Source organism: Podarcis pityusensis (assembly GCF_964106645.2).
Source record: "Podarcis pityusensis genome assembly, chromosome: 13".
Taxonomy (NCBI): Eukaryota; Metazoa; Chordata; class Lepidosauria; order Squamata; family Lacertidae; genus Podarcis; species Podarcis pityusensis.
This window is the reverse complement of record NC_138038.1, coordinates 24,427,561-24,445,412: the sequence shown is the minus strand read 5'-3', so window position 1 is coordinate 24,445,412 and position 17,852 is coordinate 24,427,561. Positions and strand designations below refer to the sequence as shown.

The 17,852-nt window shown below is 43.7% G+C and overlaps 1 protein-coding gene across 1 annotated transcript in view; it reads left to right on the top strand.

The window, feature by feature from the left end:
- Positions 1-1,191: 1,191 nt before the first annotated feature.
- Positions 1,192-17,852, top strand: part of JUP (junction plakoglobin) — a 60,420-nt gene continuing 43,759 nt past the window's right edge. Inside the window, exon 1 of the mRNA XM_080978287.1 lies at positions 1,192-1,347. Coding sequence (XP_080834413.1) covers positions 1,193-1,347 — 155 coding nt within the window. The 5' untranslated portion in view covers position 1,192. The remainder of the gene's footprint in view (positions 1,348-17,852) is intronic.

Here is a 17,852-nt window from a genome sequence, read left to right as displayed (position 1 = left end):
TTACAGGGAAATGATATATAATGAATTGAAAAATATGTTTAGAATAACATTTGTAAAAAAAAAAACCCCAGCAGCTTTCTTTTTGGGAATTATAGAGGTAGAACTACCTAAACAGTATCAAAATTTATTCATGTACGCAACTACGGCCACAAGAATGTTATTTGCCCCCAAATGGAAACAAGGAGTAATCCCAACGAAAGAAGGATGGATACAAATACTTATGAACTATGCAGCAATGGCGAAACTTACCATAAGAATAAGAAATCAAGATAACAAACATTTTTATAAAATGATGGAAATGGTTTGTTGAATATGTGCAAAGAAATTGTAAACAGATACGGACATTGGCAGGATTACTGTAATAACGTGCAGTTTCATAAGAGTAAATAACTGAAGTAGATGAATAAAAGAATAAGTTAATTTAGAATATGCAGGAAATGATAAAAGGAACCGCAGAAAGAGGGAGTTATGAAATGTTAAAATGACTGTAAAACGATTGAAATGTATATAACTGAAAACCATATTATTATTATTTTTTGAAAAACACCTTTGTTCAATAGTAGCCTCCCCAAATTATCCTACAACTAATCATAAATTCTGAGTCCACAGGTTTCCCCTCAAAACTTCCCTGCCAGCTCAGGTAGCTTCCCACACATCTCCCCCCACCCCACTTGCAATCTTCACAAAATAATTTCCTTCAATTTACCCATTTCTTCTTGTACATAAAACTACCTACCCGTTTCCTGTCATGACTTTTCCCTCCCAGCAGAAAACCTTTTTGACGAATCCTCTCTCCCCCCACTTTTCTCTACACAAACTACCTCTGAAAGGCTCCCAGTTGCACCACCCTCCCAATTCATTATCACTTTCTTTGGACCCTCACAATACGGCTTTTAAAGCGCCCCCCCCCAATACTCCTCCAACGGCTGAAAATTGAACGCCTCCCCCCGCCCCGTTCCGCCTCACAAAATCCCCATCCCTCCGCCGACAGTTACTTGACCCCGCCCCCTTCTCGCCTGGCCCCGCCCACACCTGGCGGCTCCGCGCGCCCGCCCTTCCAGACTCCACCCTTTCCCCCCCTCCCCCGCGTGCCGTCGCCACCTATCCTTCGCCTCCAATCAAGGCGTTAAAACACCGAGCCCAGGGCGTGGCGGGCGGGAGAGGAGGCCTCTCCTCCCCCCCGCCGCGGCCAATGAGGGTCTCGGGGGGCGTGGCCTGTGTCCATGGGGATCAGGGCTGGGCTCCGGCAAGGTCTCTGTTCACCCCTATTGTTCGTTGGAGCGAGTCACTCGGCGCGGGGTGGAGCGGAGCGAGAGGCGAGCAGGGCGGTGGCGACGGGGCCGGCAGGTGGGTCGTCGGAGGGGTAGGGGTGGGGGGGGTGCGCGTGGGCCGAGGGTCCCTGGAGGGAAGTGGGGGGGCCGCCCTAGGTGGGCTCCTGAGGAGACGCTGGCGGGAGGCGGCGGCCCTTGGCGGGGGAAGCGGGTGGGTTTCCTCTTCAGGATAGAGGGGAGTTGCTAGGGAGGAAACTACAACTGCAAAGTAAGAACCGAGGAGGGACTTGCATTGGAGTCAGTGCGGAGCGATTTGGGGTCGGGGGGTGTGAGTGGAGCCCATGACCCGAAACTTATCTCTCCCTCCCAGGAGCAAGGCTGGCGGGCAAAGGTTAAGCCTTGTGGTGCTTTTTCGGGTGGGAGCAAGGGAGCCAGCCTCGTGTGAGTCACAGAAGGGTCTTAGCGAGGACTGGGAGTGCCCTGGCGTGGGTGGGCGAAAAGGTCCCGGGGGCGGGTGGGGGTCGTATTGTGGGGCTGGAGGACAGGCAAGAAAGCGTTAGCGCCTTAAGGGCATCTAAGGCGTGTGCTTTCTGAGGAGGAGTGGGGGGTCACCGTTATGGGGACTGCATCTGTGGGGTTGTTTTTTGTAGAGCCCCCCCTTTTTGGATTAGAAGGAGGCGAGCTGGATAGGGAGGGGCTGCCTTCATGGCCCCCTGTTGGTCTAAAGGGGCTGTGCTGGACGGTTTTGCACTTCCAGGGGTTATGGGGCTGTTGGGTGCAACTGCCTGGATCCAAAGTGGGTCTGAAGGCGGGGGTCGGATGGTGGGGGGTTCATGCAGTGTGAGGACACGGGGGTGCAGCGCACAAGGTTGTGAGGTGGACTAGTTCGGGAGCAGATCAGGAGACAGTAAGCTGGAAATAGCAGCGAGCCCATGGGGGGCTGCAAAGCATATTGAGGGATGGGGAAGGAATCGTCCTTGAGTCCTAGGCTGGGGTTATGGGTCAGTGGGGGAGAGATTCAAGGACTGGAGAGAAAGGCTGACAGGGAGGATCTCTGTTATGGCTAGGGATGGGGGGTCGGGATGGATGTCCACTGCGGGAAGTGTTTCCTGAAGTTAAGAAGGGCAAACCATTAGAGATTGTGGATTCAGGGAGTTCCGTCTGGTGGGAAAGGGAAGGCAGTAGATGGCTAAACTAATTGGGGCAGGGAATCACAAGAAGATCCTTTAGTTTGGAGTTGTGCTTGTTTCTGTTTGGGGGTTGGTGCCCTTGGAAATGTCATGGGTTTTTGTCTCCAGAATAATGAGGAACGCTGGCAGTATGAGTGAAAGCAAATATGCTTGTTTACATGGGATGAGGAAAGATCATGTTTGTGGCAAGTTGGGTGAATTTTATAGGAAAGTTGGGGTTGTGTCTTTGACTTGGAATTTTGCAAGAATCTGCTTTCCTAAAATTGTGGGCTTTTGTGTCTTGCACTGGACTGAACGTCAAGGCATAAATAGTCCATGTTTCTATATGTGACAGTTCGGTAGCATTCTGTTTGGTGGTGAAGGGAGTTAAGCTTGTCTGTAACCTGCCTGTGTCCAGCTGAAAAGTATGTACCGTTTAAAGTAATGTGTGACTTAACAATATTCCTATGTGAATAAGGAGTGGCAGTCTCCTTGGTACTTTTCACATTTATGATTTTAAAGAGCATTTGTGGAGTTTGTGTCATGTTGTATGTTGTATGTTGCAGTTTCATAATGCCTCTCCCAGACACGCCCTTTGATCAGTGTTGTCCCAGAAGCAAATTACTCACCATCCCTCAGCCATTTTAATAGAATTCTTTTGAAGAAAGAAGCAATTCTGTACTCTCATTCCCTATAAAGTGCAAGTAATTAAAGGAGTTAATATGATGGCCATTGGGATTTCAGGCATATTTGGGATAACTGAATGTCTGTTTCTTTAAGCTGTGGAACTGCTCACAGAAATCAGCAACAATGCCTTTCCTAATTGTCTTGGTCAGAACAAAATAATCAGATTATTCTTCCTTTTAACGGCAAGTAGGTACAGAGATGTGAAGACCCTCTGCTCCTTTCAAAGGCTCTTCCCTACCTCACCAAATCTCAGTGTGATATAAACCTTAGCTTACTGTGGAGAGACCAACAATATGTCAATTGATTTCTGATGACTTCCAGGAAGTAATTTTGATGATCTTTGAAGGGCCTCTTAGAGTGCCTCTAAATGTGCTCTGCAATTAACTGTTTTGATTTGAATATCAACTGTTTCTGCATTAATACGGATATAAGTAATGTCTCAGGTTCTAGAACTACGAGCTCTCCTTACAAATTACCTAGATTCCCCTTAATGTGGAACAAAGCTAAAGTTATGTTATACAGGGTAATAGGCTGTTGGAAAGGGGAAACTGGATTTTTACCAAAATTGGCACCCTTAAACAAATGTTCCCAGCACTGGGCGCTTTGGAAAACTGTGTTATTTAAGAGACTAGTGAAGTGATCACAAAATTGTGTGAGAATCTCTGAGATGAACAAATCTACTTTATTAGCTGTCAGAATTCCCAACTAGGAGGGGCTGCTATGTATGGTGCTGGTATGTAATCACTGTGCTTCTCTCTCAAGCAAGTTTGGAAAGAGAAAAATGGACTTCACTGTAGCTGTGGAATTGTTATTAGTTACAGGAGGAGGTATATTCTTGCGTGAACCTGACTCTTCCCGTGCCCACTGTTTCTTGGGCACTCTGTTAAAAAAGCAAACCTTCTGTAGATGAAGGAATGTTGCCTATTGCTAGGCCTATTGCTTAAACCATTAGTGTCTTGACATGTTTGCTTTCTGACATAGCTGTGCTATTATTGTTTTAAAAGACCCAGAATGCCAGACATTTTGCTGCTTTGTCTGTATGCTGAGTGAGTCATGTGGGAACCTTGGTGTGTTTCACAAGAAGCTGGGCGGTGTTCTGGTAGAGGGAAACTGGAAACCAAGAAGCCACTGAGGAGCCTGTCTTGTTTGCGTATCCTGTCTCTTCCATTTCCCCCCACTCATACTCAGCTGTCTTCTTACCAACTTATATAATGGACAGATTGTGTGTATGAGCAAACAGGAATGACACTCTTGTGATTAGAGAAAAGGAAGTGGGCACTTGCAGCTAAGATTTCATTTTCGAGGGTTTGTGGTGGAGCTCCTGTATGACCTTGGAATAAGCAGCTGTACTTAACTGTGCATGCTAGGAAGATTATATATTACTTTCAGTGTGCAAGGAGCTGGTATTGTGCATTAAAGAGAGACCCCATGTTCTGTGGACGGAAAAAAATAATTATTACACCCTAACCAGATTTGTGTGAACTTTGGTTTTGTAAGCCATCTTTGAATTCTTCTTATTCAGGTTGGGCTCGGATACTGGGAGCTGGACTAGAATTCCTGAAGCTGATATGATCCTGAAAATAGTATGTAGTTTGTTAGTACCTGGGAGATGAAGGGTCGCATTTCACCTCTGCTTTGAAGTTATCCAGTACCTCTGGACCACCTGCATGTCCTCTCAGTTCTGTAATCAGAAAATGCGGTTGTTACATTTTTTTCTTGTTGTCCTCACTTAGCCCATAAGTGCTTCACAGATGATTAACAACAATGATAGTTGCACCAGTACTACACCATAACACCCCCCCCAACTTTTGTATTTCTAATCACCTGGTTTTTAGATATGTAGTTCTTACGTATATTCCCCGCGGAAGTGTGCTTGTAGCATTTCCCCCCTACAACTATAAGGGCCTGGAATTTGAAACAAAATGTGCAAATCTCAGGGTGTTCCATGCTGGAGCTGTTGCAATATGTGTTGCCGCAATGATGGCTAAGCATGCTTTTCTAGACACCGCCTCTCTTGCTTTGTACATAGCTCCCTGGGAGATTTGAGCAGAGGAGCCTATAATGTGGTTCTTGGATTCTGATTGCTATCTGAATGCCCGCATTCATAAGCCAACAAGAAGCTTGCTTTTGAGCTCTGGCAGTGTGCACACATCTTCTGGTGATATTTGTTTTAAACTTTCCTGATGCTCTGACATTTGGAAAGTTGTGTTCTCTTCCCCCCCACAACCCACCCCAATTTCCTTGGACATGTAAAGTTTTTAGATGTCCTCAGCCTGAAGGAAACTGCTGAATTTGAGTTGGGGATTCTTTTATATGCTGCTGCCTTTTAGTCCTGGCAGAGGGTGAGGCGAAGGGTGTTCTAATTGCATTAGCCAAATGATTCGCTTAATTAATCAGGCTTGCAGCACAGATGAAAGGATAAGACTGGGAGTTGCCTGGGAAAGGAAAAGCTGCTCATAATAAGGTGCCAGAGAGAGAGAGAGAGAGAGAGAGAGAGAGAGATCCAATCTACATGGAAGATCACTTTAATAAAATGAATGCAGGCATGTATGTGCAAGTGCTACTATGTGCCTCCTCAAAGAGCCAAGCAGGTCTTAAATTTGACTCCCAAAATCAAGACAAACCAGTATGCAAGAGTCTTCACCAGCATTTAGGTTCTGCACATAGATTTTTGTAATGGTCTTTACAGCTATGGCTCTCAAAAACTTTAGGATGTGGCCGAAAGGTCATGTAAGTTATTCCCACTATCCCCCTGCTTCCCTGCTTAATGTTTTCTGTGGTGCCATATAACTATGTTTTTAGCTTGAATGCTTCCTACTCTCTGTTAGGGTAATGCTGGAAGGTGAAGTCTTAAGTTTGCTAAACGATGATTGTAGTGAAAATGTGGGGGTATCTGGACAGAATATGACTGCTTTTACTGCAACTACAACTTGCTCCATTTAAAACACACACACACACATCAGTGGACCAGCTTCCTTTCCGAGGACCTCAATGTGGTCATTATTATGGTTTGTATTATTGGGCTCATCATAACTGGGAATCCTGAAGAATGTTTGTCTTTTAAGTCTTTCATTTTGAACATTTATGCAAAAAAAAAAAAAAAAATCATCACATTCAGAGATTAAGTCAATTATACTGATGCAGCTTGTTCAAATAAATATTTCTGTATTTTAAGAATGTATTAAAGTACTTTTTGTATTGGTGGACATGCCTCTTTGTGCTTCTCATTTGGCACCAGAAAACAGCCCAAAGTGGGTAATAATAAATTTTATTTATATCCTGCCCTCCCCAGCCGAAGCCGGGCTCAGGGTAGAAAAGGTCCAGTTACCTGGGCTAAGTCTGCAATCCAAAACTGAACTGCCGCACAAGTGAGGACTTGGTTGTGGTGGTCTCCCTCTGCCCAGGTCAAAACAGCTCCACCAGCCTTTGCTTGTGGATTGATACTGGCATCCCTCCCCTGGAGCTCCCCATTGTGTCTTCCAAAAGGGTGGACAGAAGTACCACTGGTGGCTTTTCAGAGCCCTCAAATGGGGCATTTGAGTAGGAGCTGAGCTGGCTTCGGACCCAGCTGCCATCATTTGAGGGCATCAGGTCCAATCGCTATGGCTGCTCCAAGACGGCATAGCACAGACTATGGCATGCGTGGCAAGACACCACCCTACCACACTCTGCCGGTGCGCAGCTAGGATTAGGATTGCTCCTGCCCATTGCACATTATGCTCATGGTAACGTAGTTGTGTGACTTCATTCCTGTGAGCAGATTATACCAAAAATGCTCGGCCTGTGTGCACATTTAATGGAAATAAATAATGGCCAATCAGTTAAACTATGCTTAAAACACGTGGAGACCACATTTTGTGCTTTCCTGAGAAGGCTGTGAAAGTGCACCTGCCTTGGCCTTTAAACTGATCAGGGTGACTTACATGTGCTGGATGAAATGGAAATCATATAGTTTTGAGTTCAAGTGCTTTGTTTCCCAAGGTGTGGCCCTCCTAGAACAAGTCATACCTGATTTCTGCCTTGAAGGGGAAAATAAGCGTCATATAACATTCTTTATGTTGTTCCAAAACAATTGGGAGATGCTAGGAATTTGTCCTAATTGCTTCAGCTTTCAGGTTCTTCATCGGTGAGTTAGCTGGATCATCCGGCATAGTAGTCTGTAGGGACAGGGAACTATGTACCTGAAGCATCCTAGCAAACTCCTTAGCATGTTGGTTGATGCTATTTGGAAGCTATGCCAGATGCTATGCTGTACTGTTTGCATTGGAATCACAGCAGTAAAATTGGTTCACCTGAAGTTTTCGCAACTGCAGTGACACATGCGTGTTTGCTTCTCTGTCTAAAATCATAGATGCATTATAGGTTTGATCAAGGAATTTCACAGCTAGAACAAACAGCTTGTAAGGGACAGCGCTGTAGTAAGGTTAAAAGCTGGCAGTGGTAATACCTAGTGAGTTGAGCATCTTGAATGGAAACACATAAATTTGCAAGTCAGTGCATGAACAACATGGCAAACATATGTGGAATCATTACATATTATTTCAGAGTTGATAAGCAGAATGTCAGGATAGCTTTTCCTAAGCGTTGCAGCTAATTTTGTGAATGGTTATACTCATGGTAACTTTAATTGTTTTGTTCAGTATAGCCATTCTGTCTCTTAATTAAGATAGAATTCTTTATGCTGTCACATGAATCATGTTCTCTTTCTACCTTCCTGAATGGTGAGCACTTTCAGGAATTTTTTGCTGTTTCCTTTGCAAAAGGCCAATACCCAAGATTTTCCAGGGTACGTACATTGGAATTTGGTATCATAACAAAGACCTTGAGACACATACAATAAAACTGTAGAGCTGGGCTACCTGTAACATATAAAATAGATGCATTGAGGCAGATGAGGCGGTCAGCATTTCAGAGTTGTCTCCAGTAATTTGGTTTCACTTTCTGTTAAGACTTTGCCCTGGCTTCTCCTTTGGAATGAAATGTGTTAGATCAGAAATACTATGTTACCATATTCGGGGGGGGGGGCGTAATATGTGTGTTGCTGGGACTGGTTACTTCCTTTTTAACTCTTAAGAGCCAATTGTCACCTTATGGGGCACCTTATAGTAAACAGGTAAACACGGCAATATTTGATGGAGAACCTCATGTCTGTAATCATGCAGTAGATAAGGAGCTCAGGAGCTGTTGCCAGTTGCAGCTTCCAGTTTGTGTGCACAGCATGCATTTATCAAAAGTGGGAAATGTGTGTGACGTGAATTAACCTCACAGGTGTTGGCCCTAGTGAGAGTTTGTACCATTCGGATTCAAGAGCTGTTTCTGCCGCTCTCTGATAACTGAATGGGAGAGACATAAATGTCTCCTTGACATCCGGCTAACAGCTTGGTAAAGGTTAATGTTTTGTTAGCCTTATGTATTTAACTTGCATTAATTGCTACAGGTATCTCTTTGGAGAGGATATTGACTAAAGTTAAGCCCTTTCTCCAAATTGACACACCAGTTTTGTTTCTTTGGCAAACATTAGTACAATTCCTAAATTGAGAGATGCCTGTAGAGTATTTAGAGCCATGGCATCAGTGCTAAACACCCTTTTTGGGATTAGGATGGAAAGAGCATCTCCCTTGTTTTAAAACATATATTAAAACCTGTGATTCGTAAATGAATAGATGGGTCTAACAATGGATGCAATGAAAGCTTTCTGCCCATCTCGTACTTTGCTGATGTTTATCAAAGTAGGCTGTAAAAAGCACAGAAGACTCAATTAAGCTGTCTCTGGAAATGTGGACCCTGTAATTCCTCAGCTTGGAAAGCTTCCAGACAATGTCATGAGAAATCCATTTCCCTGCAAATTTGTCTTAAATTAACTTGGCTGCTTTTAGTTTTCTAGGGAGCACAATAATACTTTTTTACTCTGGTGATAGTTTTGACAGTTTCAATAGGTGATTGATTTCCTAGCAAGCAAAGGGTCAGAAAGGAATGATTCTTTATTTGAGGGGCAAACTCATCTTAATTGCGGCAGCAGCAAGCTTTTTCCTCTAACTGGTCTTCCAGGAAAGATGTTTTGAAGCCCAGAAAACATCTGGGCATCATAGAAACATGCACGGCAGCCACTTCTGAACAATAGATTTTTTATGGTCTATTGTCTCAACAGTCCATGTTATGGGTGTGTCCATGGTTAAAGGCTATTGCTGAAAAGGATATCATGTGAACATTTAAGAGGAATACCAGCTACAAACTGTCTGGCACATCTTCCTTAATTGTAGGCTAATGTATTCTAGGTTTACAGACCACTTTTGTTCCTAAGGCTGTGGGTTTGTAATAAGAAATGTGTATCTCTGCTGTCTCTGCATCAGATTAGGAAAATGGAGGCCATGAAAAATCCGAGCAGGTTAAGATCACAATCTTAAATCATTTAAACCATTGGACTCAGAATGTCAAAGTCTAGACTTCACGTGCTAATATTTTTAATGTATTTGAATTGGGTTTTCTCGCATATGAAATGTTTTAATATGGGGGTGGGGGTCAGCTACTGATCTGATAGAAGGTTCGGATTTTGAAGAAACATGTAATCATGACAGCGATTGGCCTGCTGGATGTGTTTGTGTCTTTGTGTGTATCATTTTCCATTCTTCCTTTTGCACTTCCATGCAAATCAATTCAATGCTGCCCTGTAGGCTACTATACTCCCCCCAGGGTCATTGGAGGAACCACAGTGGAAGGGTTGTTAAAGTATCTGAAAATAACTGTTCTGGAGAATACCGCACCTTCCCTGTTCCCAAGTTCATTCCCTAAAAGCACGACAAACTTTTTCAATAGGAAAATAGGTTTTGTTTCTAGCTTCCATTAACACTCAGTGGATCTTTGCATGTGTGAACCCATAAAATAGTTAATGCTAAAGATATGATGGTGGGGCCAAATGGTATGCCAAAAAAAAAAAAAAAAATGTTATGTAGCAGTGCACGTCCTTAGTCATGGCCTGATGAACTGGTTTCTGGGATCATGGCTATACCTGATGAACGGATGATGATGATGATGTTTTTATTTATTAAATTTGTGTACTGTCCTTCATCCATAGATCTCACAACATAAAATTACAATATAAAACCCACAAAATGCATAATAAAAACATTAACAAAGAGAACCCAATAAGGTCTCTCTTTTTTTTTTTAATGATATTTATTGAAAATTTTTTAGAATTACAAAAGAAAACAAGGTAGAAAAAGAAAAAACAAAGAAAAAACAAACCACATCAAACAATACAAATTAATCAAAAGACAAAACCCACAAGACCCAATAAGGTCTCTTTCCACAACACATTTAAAAGGGCATCAGATGCCAGTCAGCCAAAGGCCTGGTTAAAGAGGAATGTTTTTGCCTGGTGCCTGAAGGTATATAGTATTTATTTTTAGGGTTGTATTCAGTGCTGCGTATATGGAATTACATTTACAAGCATACCTTAGAGATATTGCAGGTTTGGTTCCAGACCACCGCAGTAAAGCTAATATCTCAATAAAGCGACTCACACAATGTTTTGTTTTGTTTTGTTTTGTTTAGCAGTGCATATAAAAGTTATGTTTGTACTATATTGTAGTCTTATTAAGCCAGGCCAACCCTGGCTTCAGGGGCGGGAGTGCAAAAACCCAGCTCTACTTCTGTTGCCAGAAGAGGGGCGGCAACAGGGAGCTTCCTTTGAAGAGCTCTTAATACAGGAACAAGCCTTTTATTTTGCCCACCGCATTCCCAGTTCAGGGGTGGGGAAAGCAGAATACATTTGGGGAACAGCGAAAAGCTGAGACTGCATTATTGTAGCTTCACCTACTCAGCCATGTGATGGATAGATGCACTTGCATAATAAATGGTGGGCAGGTGTTCTGTGCAAAGTGGGCAGGAGCTGCAGTAGCCCATGTAATACAATCACATCACAATGTAGGCAAGTGTATTACATAGCAACGTGGGAGCAACTTTAGCTGTGTCCTAGTCTTTAATTTTGTTGAATTCCCCCCCTCCCCCAATGTTTGGTTGCTTTGATCTGGATGGTAGAAGGGAATACGATATCTTTATAAATGTGTAGCGAGTGAGTAAATTGCTGAAATCCTTGGCCATCTACTTTGGGACTGTGTACATTTTTAGTGGCTTGGCTCCAAATAAGCTCCTTCTCCCGCCAAGCCTTTGGCAGCTTGTTGCTGACTGTTGGGACAATCCTTGCTAAGGATCATAAACGGTACCAAGTCTGCTCAGATTGGTCTCTAGGGATGCGCCTTCACTGTCATGTCTAGCCACATGGTGCGAACGAACCCAAAGAAACAAGTGGCATTCAAATGGTTTCTGTGAACACTGGGAGGCCTTTCAGAAACTGCATGTCAGAACAACTGCAGTTTATTAAGGCTGTTCAGTACAGCCTTCTCTGATACCAGCAGGTTGTTTGGAAAGCCGAACCTTAATTTCATTTGCAGTTAGGGTGCTGTTTTTTCCTTGTATATAGGGTTTACTTCCTGTTATGCTGCCAGACCCAGTAAAGTCAAAGGTTCTATATATAGCTCTGTATTTTGTTTGGAGGTGTGTGGACATGTAGTTAAAGAGAGGACACAGTTTTTTGTTTTGCTCTCAGTTCTGTGTCTAGAAAGCATTTTTTGGATGCAGGCTTGTAGTCTTCATGGCTGTTGAGACTAAGGCTGGATTTCCATTGGCCATTTCATGCCCCTGGAAGGAAAAGGCTGCCTCACATAATTTTCTTGCCACTGTATAAGCTACCGATCGACTTTGCATAGTTGCAATATTTGGATTCATCCAGTGTCCAGACTGGCTAGCAGCTTTGTCTTCCCTGTGTCTTTTGGCTTGACTTGGCTTGCTTGACTCATGGAGTGGTTGCTTTCAAATGTTCTAATGTGCACTTTGCATGTGGGGTCTATTTATTGATGCTGTTTGTGTGTGTACTGGCATCCAAGTGGTTGTCTGTGCATGAGATGGCTTCTCATCATGATTGAATTTTCCTCTCCACCTCTCCCCCATTTTCCAAGTTGCCTACCATGCCTTTCTTCTACAAATACCCAGTTCATTTAAGTAAGTTGAGTGCAAATGAGTATTAACATATTGAATTTGAGCTCAGAATTTCCCTTTACTTCCTCTCCTATTGGAGGCTTAAATTTAGGTGTTTTGGTTGCACAAGATAAGTGTCCTCCCCAAGAGTTATGAAGCAAGTTTCAGGGCATGGAGGTCATGTGACTCATTTCAAAGTCATGCGGTGTCACGATGACTGGGCTGCTGGAAGTATGTCTTGCATCTTAGACCCACAGGACCATACTGTTTGCGACTTAATACGTTGCTCCCCGCTGTAAGTTTTCTTAGACCTTTGGTTCACATTCATTCTTAAGATGATGTGCAACAGTCCCAGAAACCCTGATGCTGCTTCAGTGGCCTCACGCAGTGATCGGTGTTCTCTCAACTGTCATGCTCTCTCTGCGTTGCATCACATGTACAGCACACAGACTGCAGGAGTGATCGGAGCCTGTCAGCTGCACTTATTTTGATGGTCGAAACACCTCTTTCTTTTTGCTCACCTATGATGTGGTAGCAGAAGCTGCCTGCAGAAGGCCAAGGTGGGGGAGCGGAGCCCAGCTGGGCCCATGCTTACATGAAGAGTTGCTTCAGTTTCCGATTTCCACTGCGCTTTCACTCCTGAACTGTCCTTTTTCCTCTTAGAGAAATTCAAGGGAGAGGGAACAGGAATGCAAACTTATTTTTAAAAGGAGCTGTTATTTCTGCTCTTAAACTGTTGGTTTATGTGTGAACATTATTGGATATGGCCCCATTCTCTTATTGAAAATGTGTGTTACTGCTTCTCTAGAAAGCATATCTAGAGAGACACTGGGATAGCCACAGTACAGTGGTACCTCTGGATACGAACAGGATCTGTTCCGGAGCCCCGTTCGCATCCTGAAGAGAATGCAACCCGCGTCTGCGTGTGTGCAGGTCGCAATTCACTGCTTCTGCGTGTGATGTCATTTTGAGCGTCTGCGCATGCGCAAACGGTGAAACCCGGAAGTAACGCGTTCTGTTACTTCCGGGTTGCCGCAGAGCGCAACCCGAAAACACTCAACCTGAAGCAACTTTAACCCAAGGTATGACTGTATTTCATTTAGGACAGTCTTCTCTACAGGAAGAAAAGGGTGCAGGACAGGTGAACTGTCTGTCTCCAGTACCTAGTGTATTTCACACAGAGTTTGGGTGGTGGTGGATCTCTGGCTTTCCAGCAAATCCTTTAATTTCTGATAGAGATTTGTTTGGATTTTTCCTATTCCTGAAGTGGTTGGTTAAATAGCTTGTTAGTGTGCGTAAATTTGGTAAGGAACATGGGTGTTTAATCGCTCCCAGGACTCCTTCCTCCCTTCCTTTATATAGGCAAATCTAGCCAGCTGTGGGGTGACTTCTGTGGCGTGCAGAAGTCTAATATGGTACTTTGTGCAATGTGGTTTTGCTTCTCATCAGAGCATCTTGCAAGCACCTGCAAGCTCCAGGCTTTCCCTTAATTCATCAGGGCAAATTCCACCCAGTCCATCCAAGAGGTCCTGTGCATATTCTCTGTCAATGTTTGCTGTGTGTTGTTGTGAGTTTCAGCAGGGAAAAGCTTGTAGAAAGAAATGGATAAAGCTAGAAAAGAACTCAATAGGCTGTATGAATAACCCAGAGAGGCCATTGCAACTTAAGGATTCTGTGAGTAAGTTTGAACTAAGACTACAGCCCTGTATGCCCACTTGTGTTTGGGAACTAGGCCCCTTTAATGATTAAGTGGGGCTTCCTCTGAAGCTAAGCAGCATACTATATATTACTTTACTTCAGTTGTGGGGCAGCTTTCTGCGTGAGGCTCACAGGCACAATGTTATAGCAAGGTTCTGTGTGTCTTCGAATCTGGACAGCTGTCTTCATGAGGAAAGAATACCACACTTGGGCAGCTTTTCTTTATTCTTTTTGACTAGGTATCTACTGCCCTAATGTCTCTCCCCCCCCCCCCCGGCAAAAACCCCAAACCTCTAGGATTGCAAGCCTCAATTGGTTGAACCAAGCTTTGTTAGGTGAGCATTTCCAGGGACGGACTTTCACAGTCTTTCATAATATGGCGCCCTGTGCGAGGCCAAAATTGGTGCCCTCAATGGATCACCTCAATTTTGTTTGCCCTTGGCTCAGTGCCCTGTTTGCTGCAGGAAAGTTAGTGTCTCTGTTCTTCCACCAGTGGTCCATAGGGCCAGACGTGTATCTTGTGGGGCAGCTCAGTTTCCTCACAGATGGTCAGGCTCTCTCATAAAACTGGTGTCACCTGTAATTATGGGCTTCACAGTTACCAAGCGTGTGTGTTTTCGTGCAGCTGCTACCTTACATAACCCAAATGGAGATAATGGCATTAAAATATAGATTGTTGACTTTTTTTTCTTGAGGTGGGCAGAAGTCTTCATTCCGATTTGTTAGGGCCTGTGGGGAACAAATACTTTTGTGGACCATATCCATCCTGTTTACAGCCCTTCCTGAAGTAATACAGCCTTTCCTCTTATTCCTGTGGTATGAAATGTGGTGATTTTGCATGTTGCATGGAGAATTACAAATCAAGTGAAAAAGACCCCAAATCTTCAGCGTGCACTCAGCCATACTTGTACCTTATTGGTTTTCTAAGGGAGTTTCAGATGACAATCGGTTGTTTAGCTTTGAAGTTTTATTATTTCCCTCAGCATAGCACCCTGCTCTTGCCTGAGATGCGCCTGACAAATAGAAGCCGCCTCCCTCCTGTCTCTTGAGATAATGTATATTTCATAAAATGGCTCTGCTGGGGGAAAAACACATCAGGAGACGCCAAGATGTTTCTAATTAGATAGAGGTTTGAAAGATCTGTTTTAAATCTGCCATCTTTGATTGGTTTTCTCCCCCCTGCATACCCTGCCAGGCCTGTAGGCATTTCATAATGCTTCAGTCATTTCATTCTTAAATGGCTTTCAACAAACAGGGCGGGAGGAGATTTTAAAAGCCGAGGCTCCTTAATACAGACGCGATTGCATGCAGACGTATGGGCTTCATTTAACTAGCACTGTGGTGGTTTCTGCTTCCTGACGCAGAGCATGGTTTTATTGCTGAGCATCAAGTCAAGACATCTGGATTCTACCCTGCGTACTTCTTGACATTTAACTGACAGCTAGAGGGAGGGGGGTTGTCATACTTCACACTTGGATGACCAAAACCCGGCTACTTGTGAGGACCTGTAAATCTGAATCTCCATAATTTTCTCTTGTGGGTTTGGGAGACAGTTGAGCCTAATGCATTGCTCTTTGACTCTAATGACCCAGTTGTCCTAGGTGGCCTTTCCTAAGGTGGTTCAAACCTCAGTGGTACCATGCTCATCTTTGGAAGAAAGAGGAGAGTCTGGGGAAAGCAGGGAGTCAGTTTTGTTGTGGAAGATACAAAATGCACCCCATGCTGTAAGCTGATACTAATGGTAGGACCTCTGGTCTGAAAAGCTTGAAGGCAGCTTGTGTGGGATAGAGAATCAGGATAAATGGCTAACCCAAGGCCAGAAAAGGCATCGTAGAGATGCAGAAATGTGGGAGTGAGCTTTCAAAGGAAAGGAAAGGAAAGGAAAGGAGTTTGTGGCTGGATGCAGAAGAGGGTAGGAAGCAAATACAGGAACTTCAACAGGCCTAGATGACATGATGTAAATTTTTAGGTGCTCAAGCCGCTAGGCACTTGGAATTTCACTCAAGCCTTGCTGGATAAACAGCATCACTTGGATGAGTTTTATTTTTGCCTTTTGTTTTGCTTGTCTTGCCTGCAACAGCTGAGACCTGCCCTTTGTCCCCCTGGGTCTCTGTCTCTTGTGAACAAGCACCTTCTCTGCAGAACCATTTTAATTCAAGCTGTAGCAGTGTCAATCTATGTGTACCCAAGTCTTCAAGCTGCCAGCAAATTTAGTAAGAAGGCAACTTGTGGCAGTATGTTGTGTGTTTTTGTTTCTCGTCTCTCCACCCTCCCCTCCACGCAGGGGATGTAGAGTGGGATTGTGAGAATAACAAAACACAGCATCTACTTTTGGTATTAATGCCAAACAAGATTAACTGCTTTTTGGCTGTATATGTGAGTCGTTAGAGAAGAGCAAGCCCATTTGTTTCAGTACATCGGGTAATTAAACTTGCATCAGCCAGTTCCCCTTGCTGGTTAAGTCCTGGCTTGCTGTAGAATAATTTCTAAGAGGCTGTAGCTCAATTAGACCCAAGTGTTCCTGAGGAAGACTATAGCCCTATTGCTTCCTTGATGTATGGAAAACCCCAATACCTGCAGCTGCTACTTTCTTTTCTTGAAGCACAGTGCCCCTGTTCCTGGATTCTACTTAGGCAGACTCCTGAGCTGGTTCCTATCCTATTGTCCACACCTGTGAAAGCAGGTTGGTCCATTGAATATAGAGTGTTGGATGGGAAAACAGCATGCCCAGTTCAAATCCTGGCTCATTTATGAACCTTGATGTTATTGGTCAAATAAATATTTATGGTCCTATGTAGAACTCTTGTTTTATGGATTGGAGAAAATGACCTGCCACTATCCAGGTTTCTTTCTGAGGATTAAGATAGATCTGCCTTCCCCATCTTGCTATCCCCCAGATTTTGTCAGACTACAACTCCCAGCTAGCATGACCAGTGATCAGGCATGGTTGCTTTATTATGCAAATATCCATACATTGCTTTAACTTGGCATAATTGTGCTTCTGTTTCTTCGGAGACACTTTAGGGAGGGAATAGGGGGAAGGGAAGTATTCACTATGATTTCTTAGTAATGCTGAGGACTAGAAACCTTTTAAGAGCTGAGTTTTTCCAGCAGCTAAATTGAACACACAGTTTCTATAGGAGCATACAGATGTGTGGAATAACAGACAGCCAAGCTCAATTTGTTCTCTCCCTTCTTGACTGCAAAATTCTTGCAGGTAGTAGGTAGATAGGAAGAGGTGTTAAACTTGTCTTTGTTGATGTGCCCAAGATTGGAATGGTTTCTCGTGGTGACGTTGGTGACTTTGTTGTTCCATGGTAACAGACATGATGAACGAGACATGTGCACATGTGTTCTCCTGTGTATTCATGGAGAAGATTCCCCCATTTAACGCACTTTGGACAGAAGAAAGAATTAGTCCCCTTTGCCCATAAATAGAGAAGTCTGGCAGAGCTTCATGTTCAGCCTGAAATGCTGCAATTAATCACAATAACTCCATCTGGTTTTTGTTTTTTAAAAAAGAATGCTGCCTTAAGAACACAATAATTGCAGGCCTGTACATTTTTAGACCGAGGTGTGCTTTGTGCTATTTCCATCCTGCAAAAATAAAAATGGTGTGTCCTTTATTTATTTTTCTTATTTGTTAGATTTATATACTGCCCTTCATCAAAAGATCTCAGGGCACTGTAAAATGGCTGGTGATACACTCCCATCTCTGATTTTGCCTCCTTCCAAGAATTTTGCCATGAAATGGGTGGGGAAGGGACACATTCAGAACACGGCTGTGTGTGTGTGTTCCATGCTTTGTAAGTTTACTATGGTGGCAAGTCTGTCTAGTGTGTAACAATGGCTTCCTGAGAAAACTCATCCTTTGTAATGGCTAGTACAGTGGTACCTTGGAAGTCAAACGGAATCCATTCCAGAAGTCCGTTCGACTTCCAAAACGTTTGGAAGCTGCGGAAGCCATGTTGGACGTTCTGCTTCTAAAAATAGT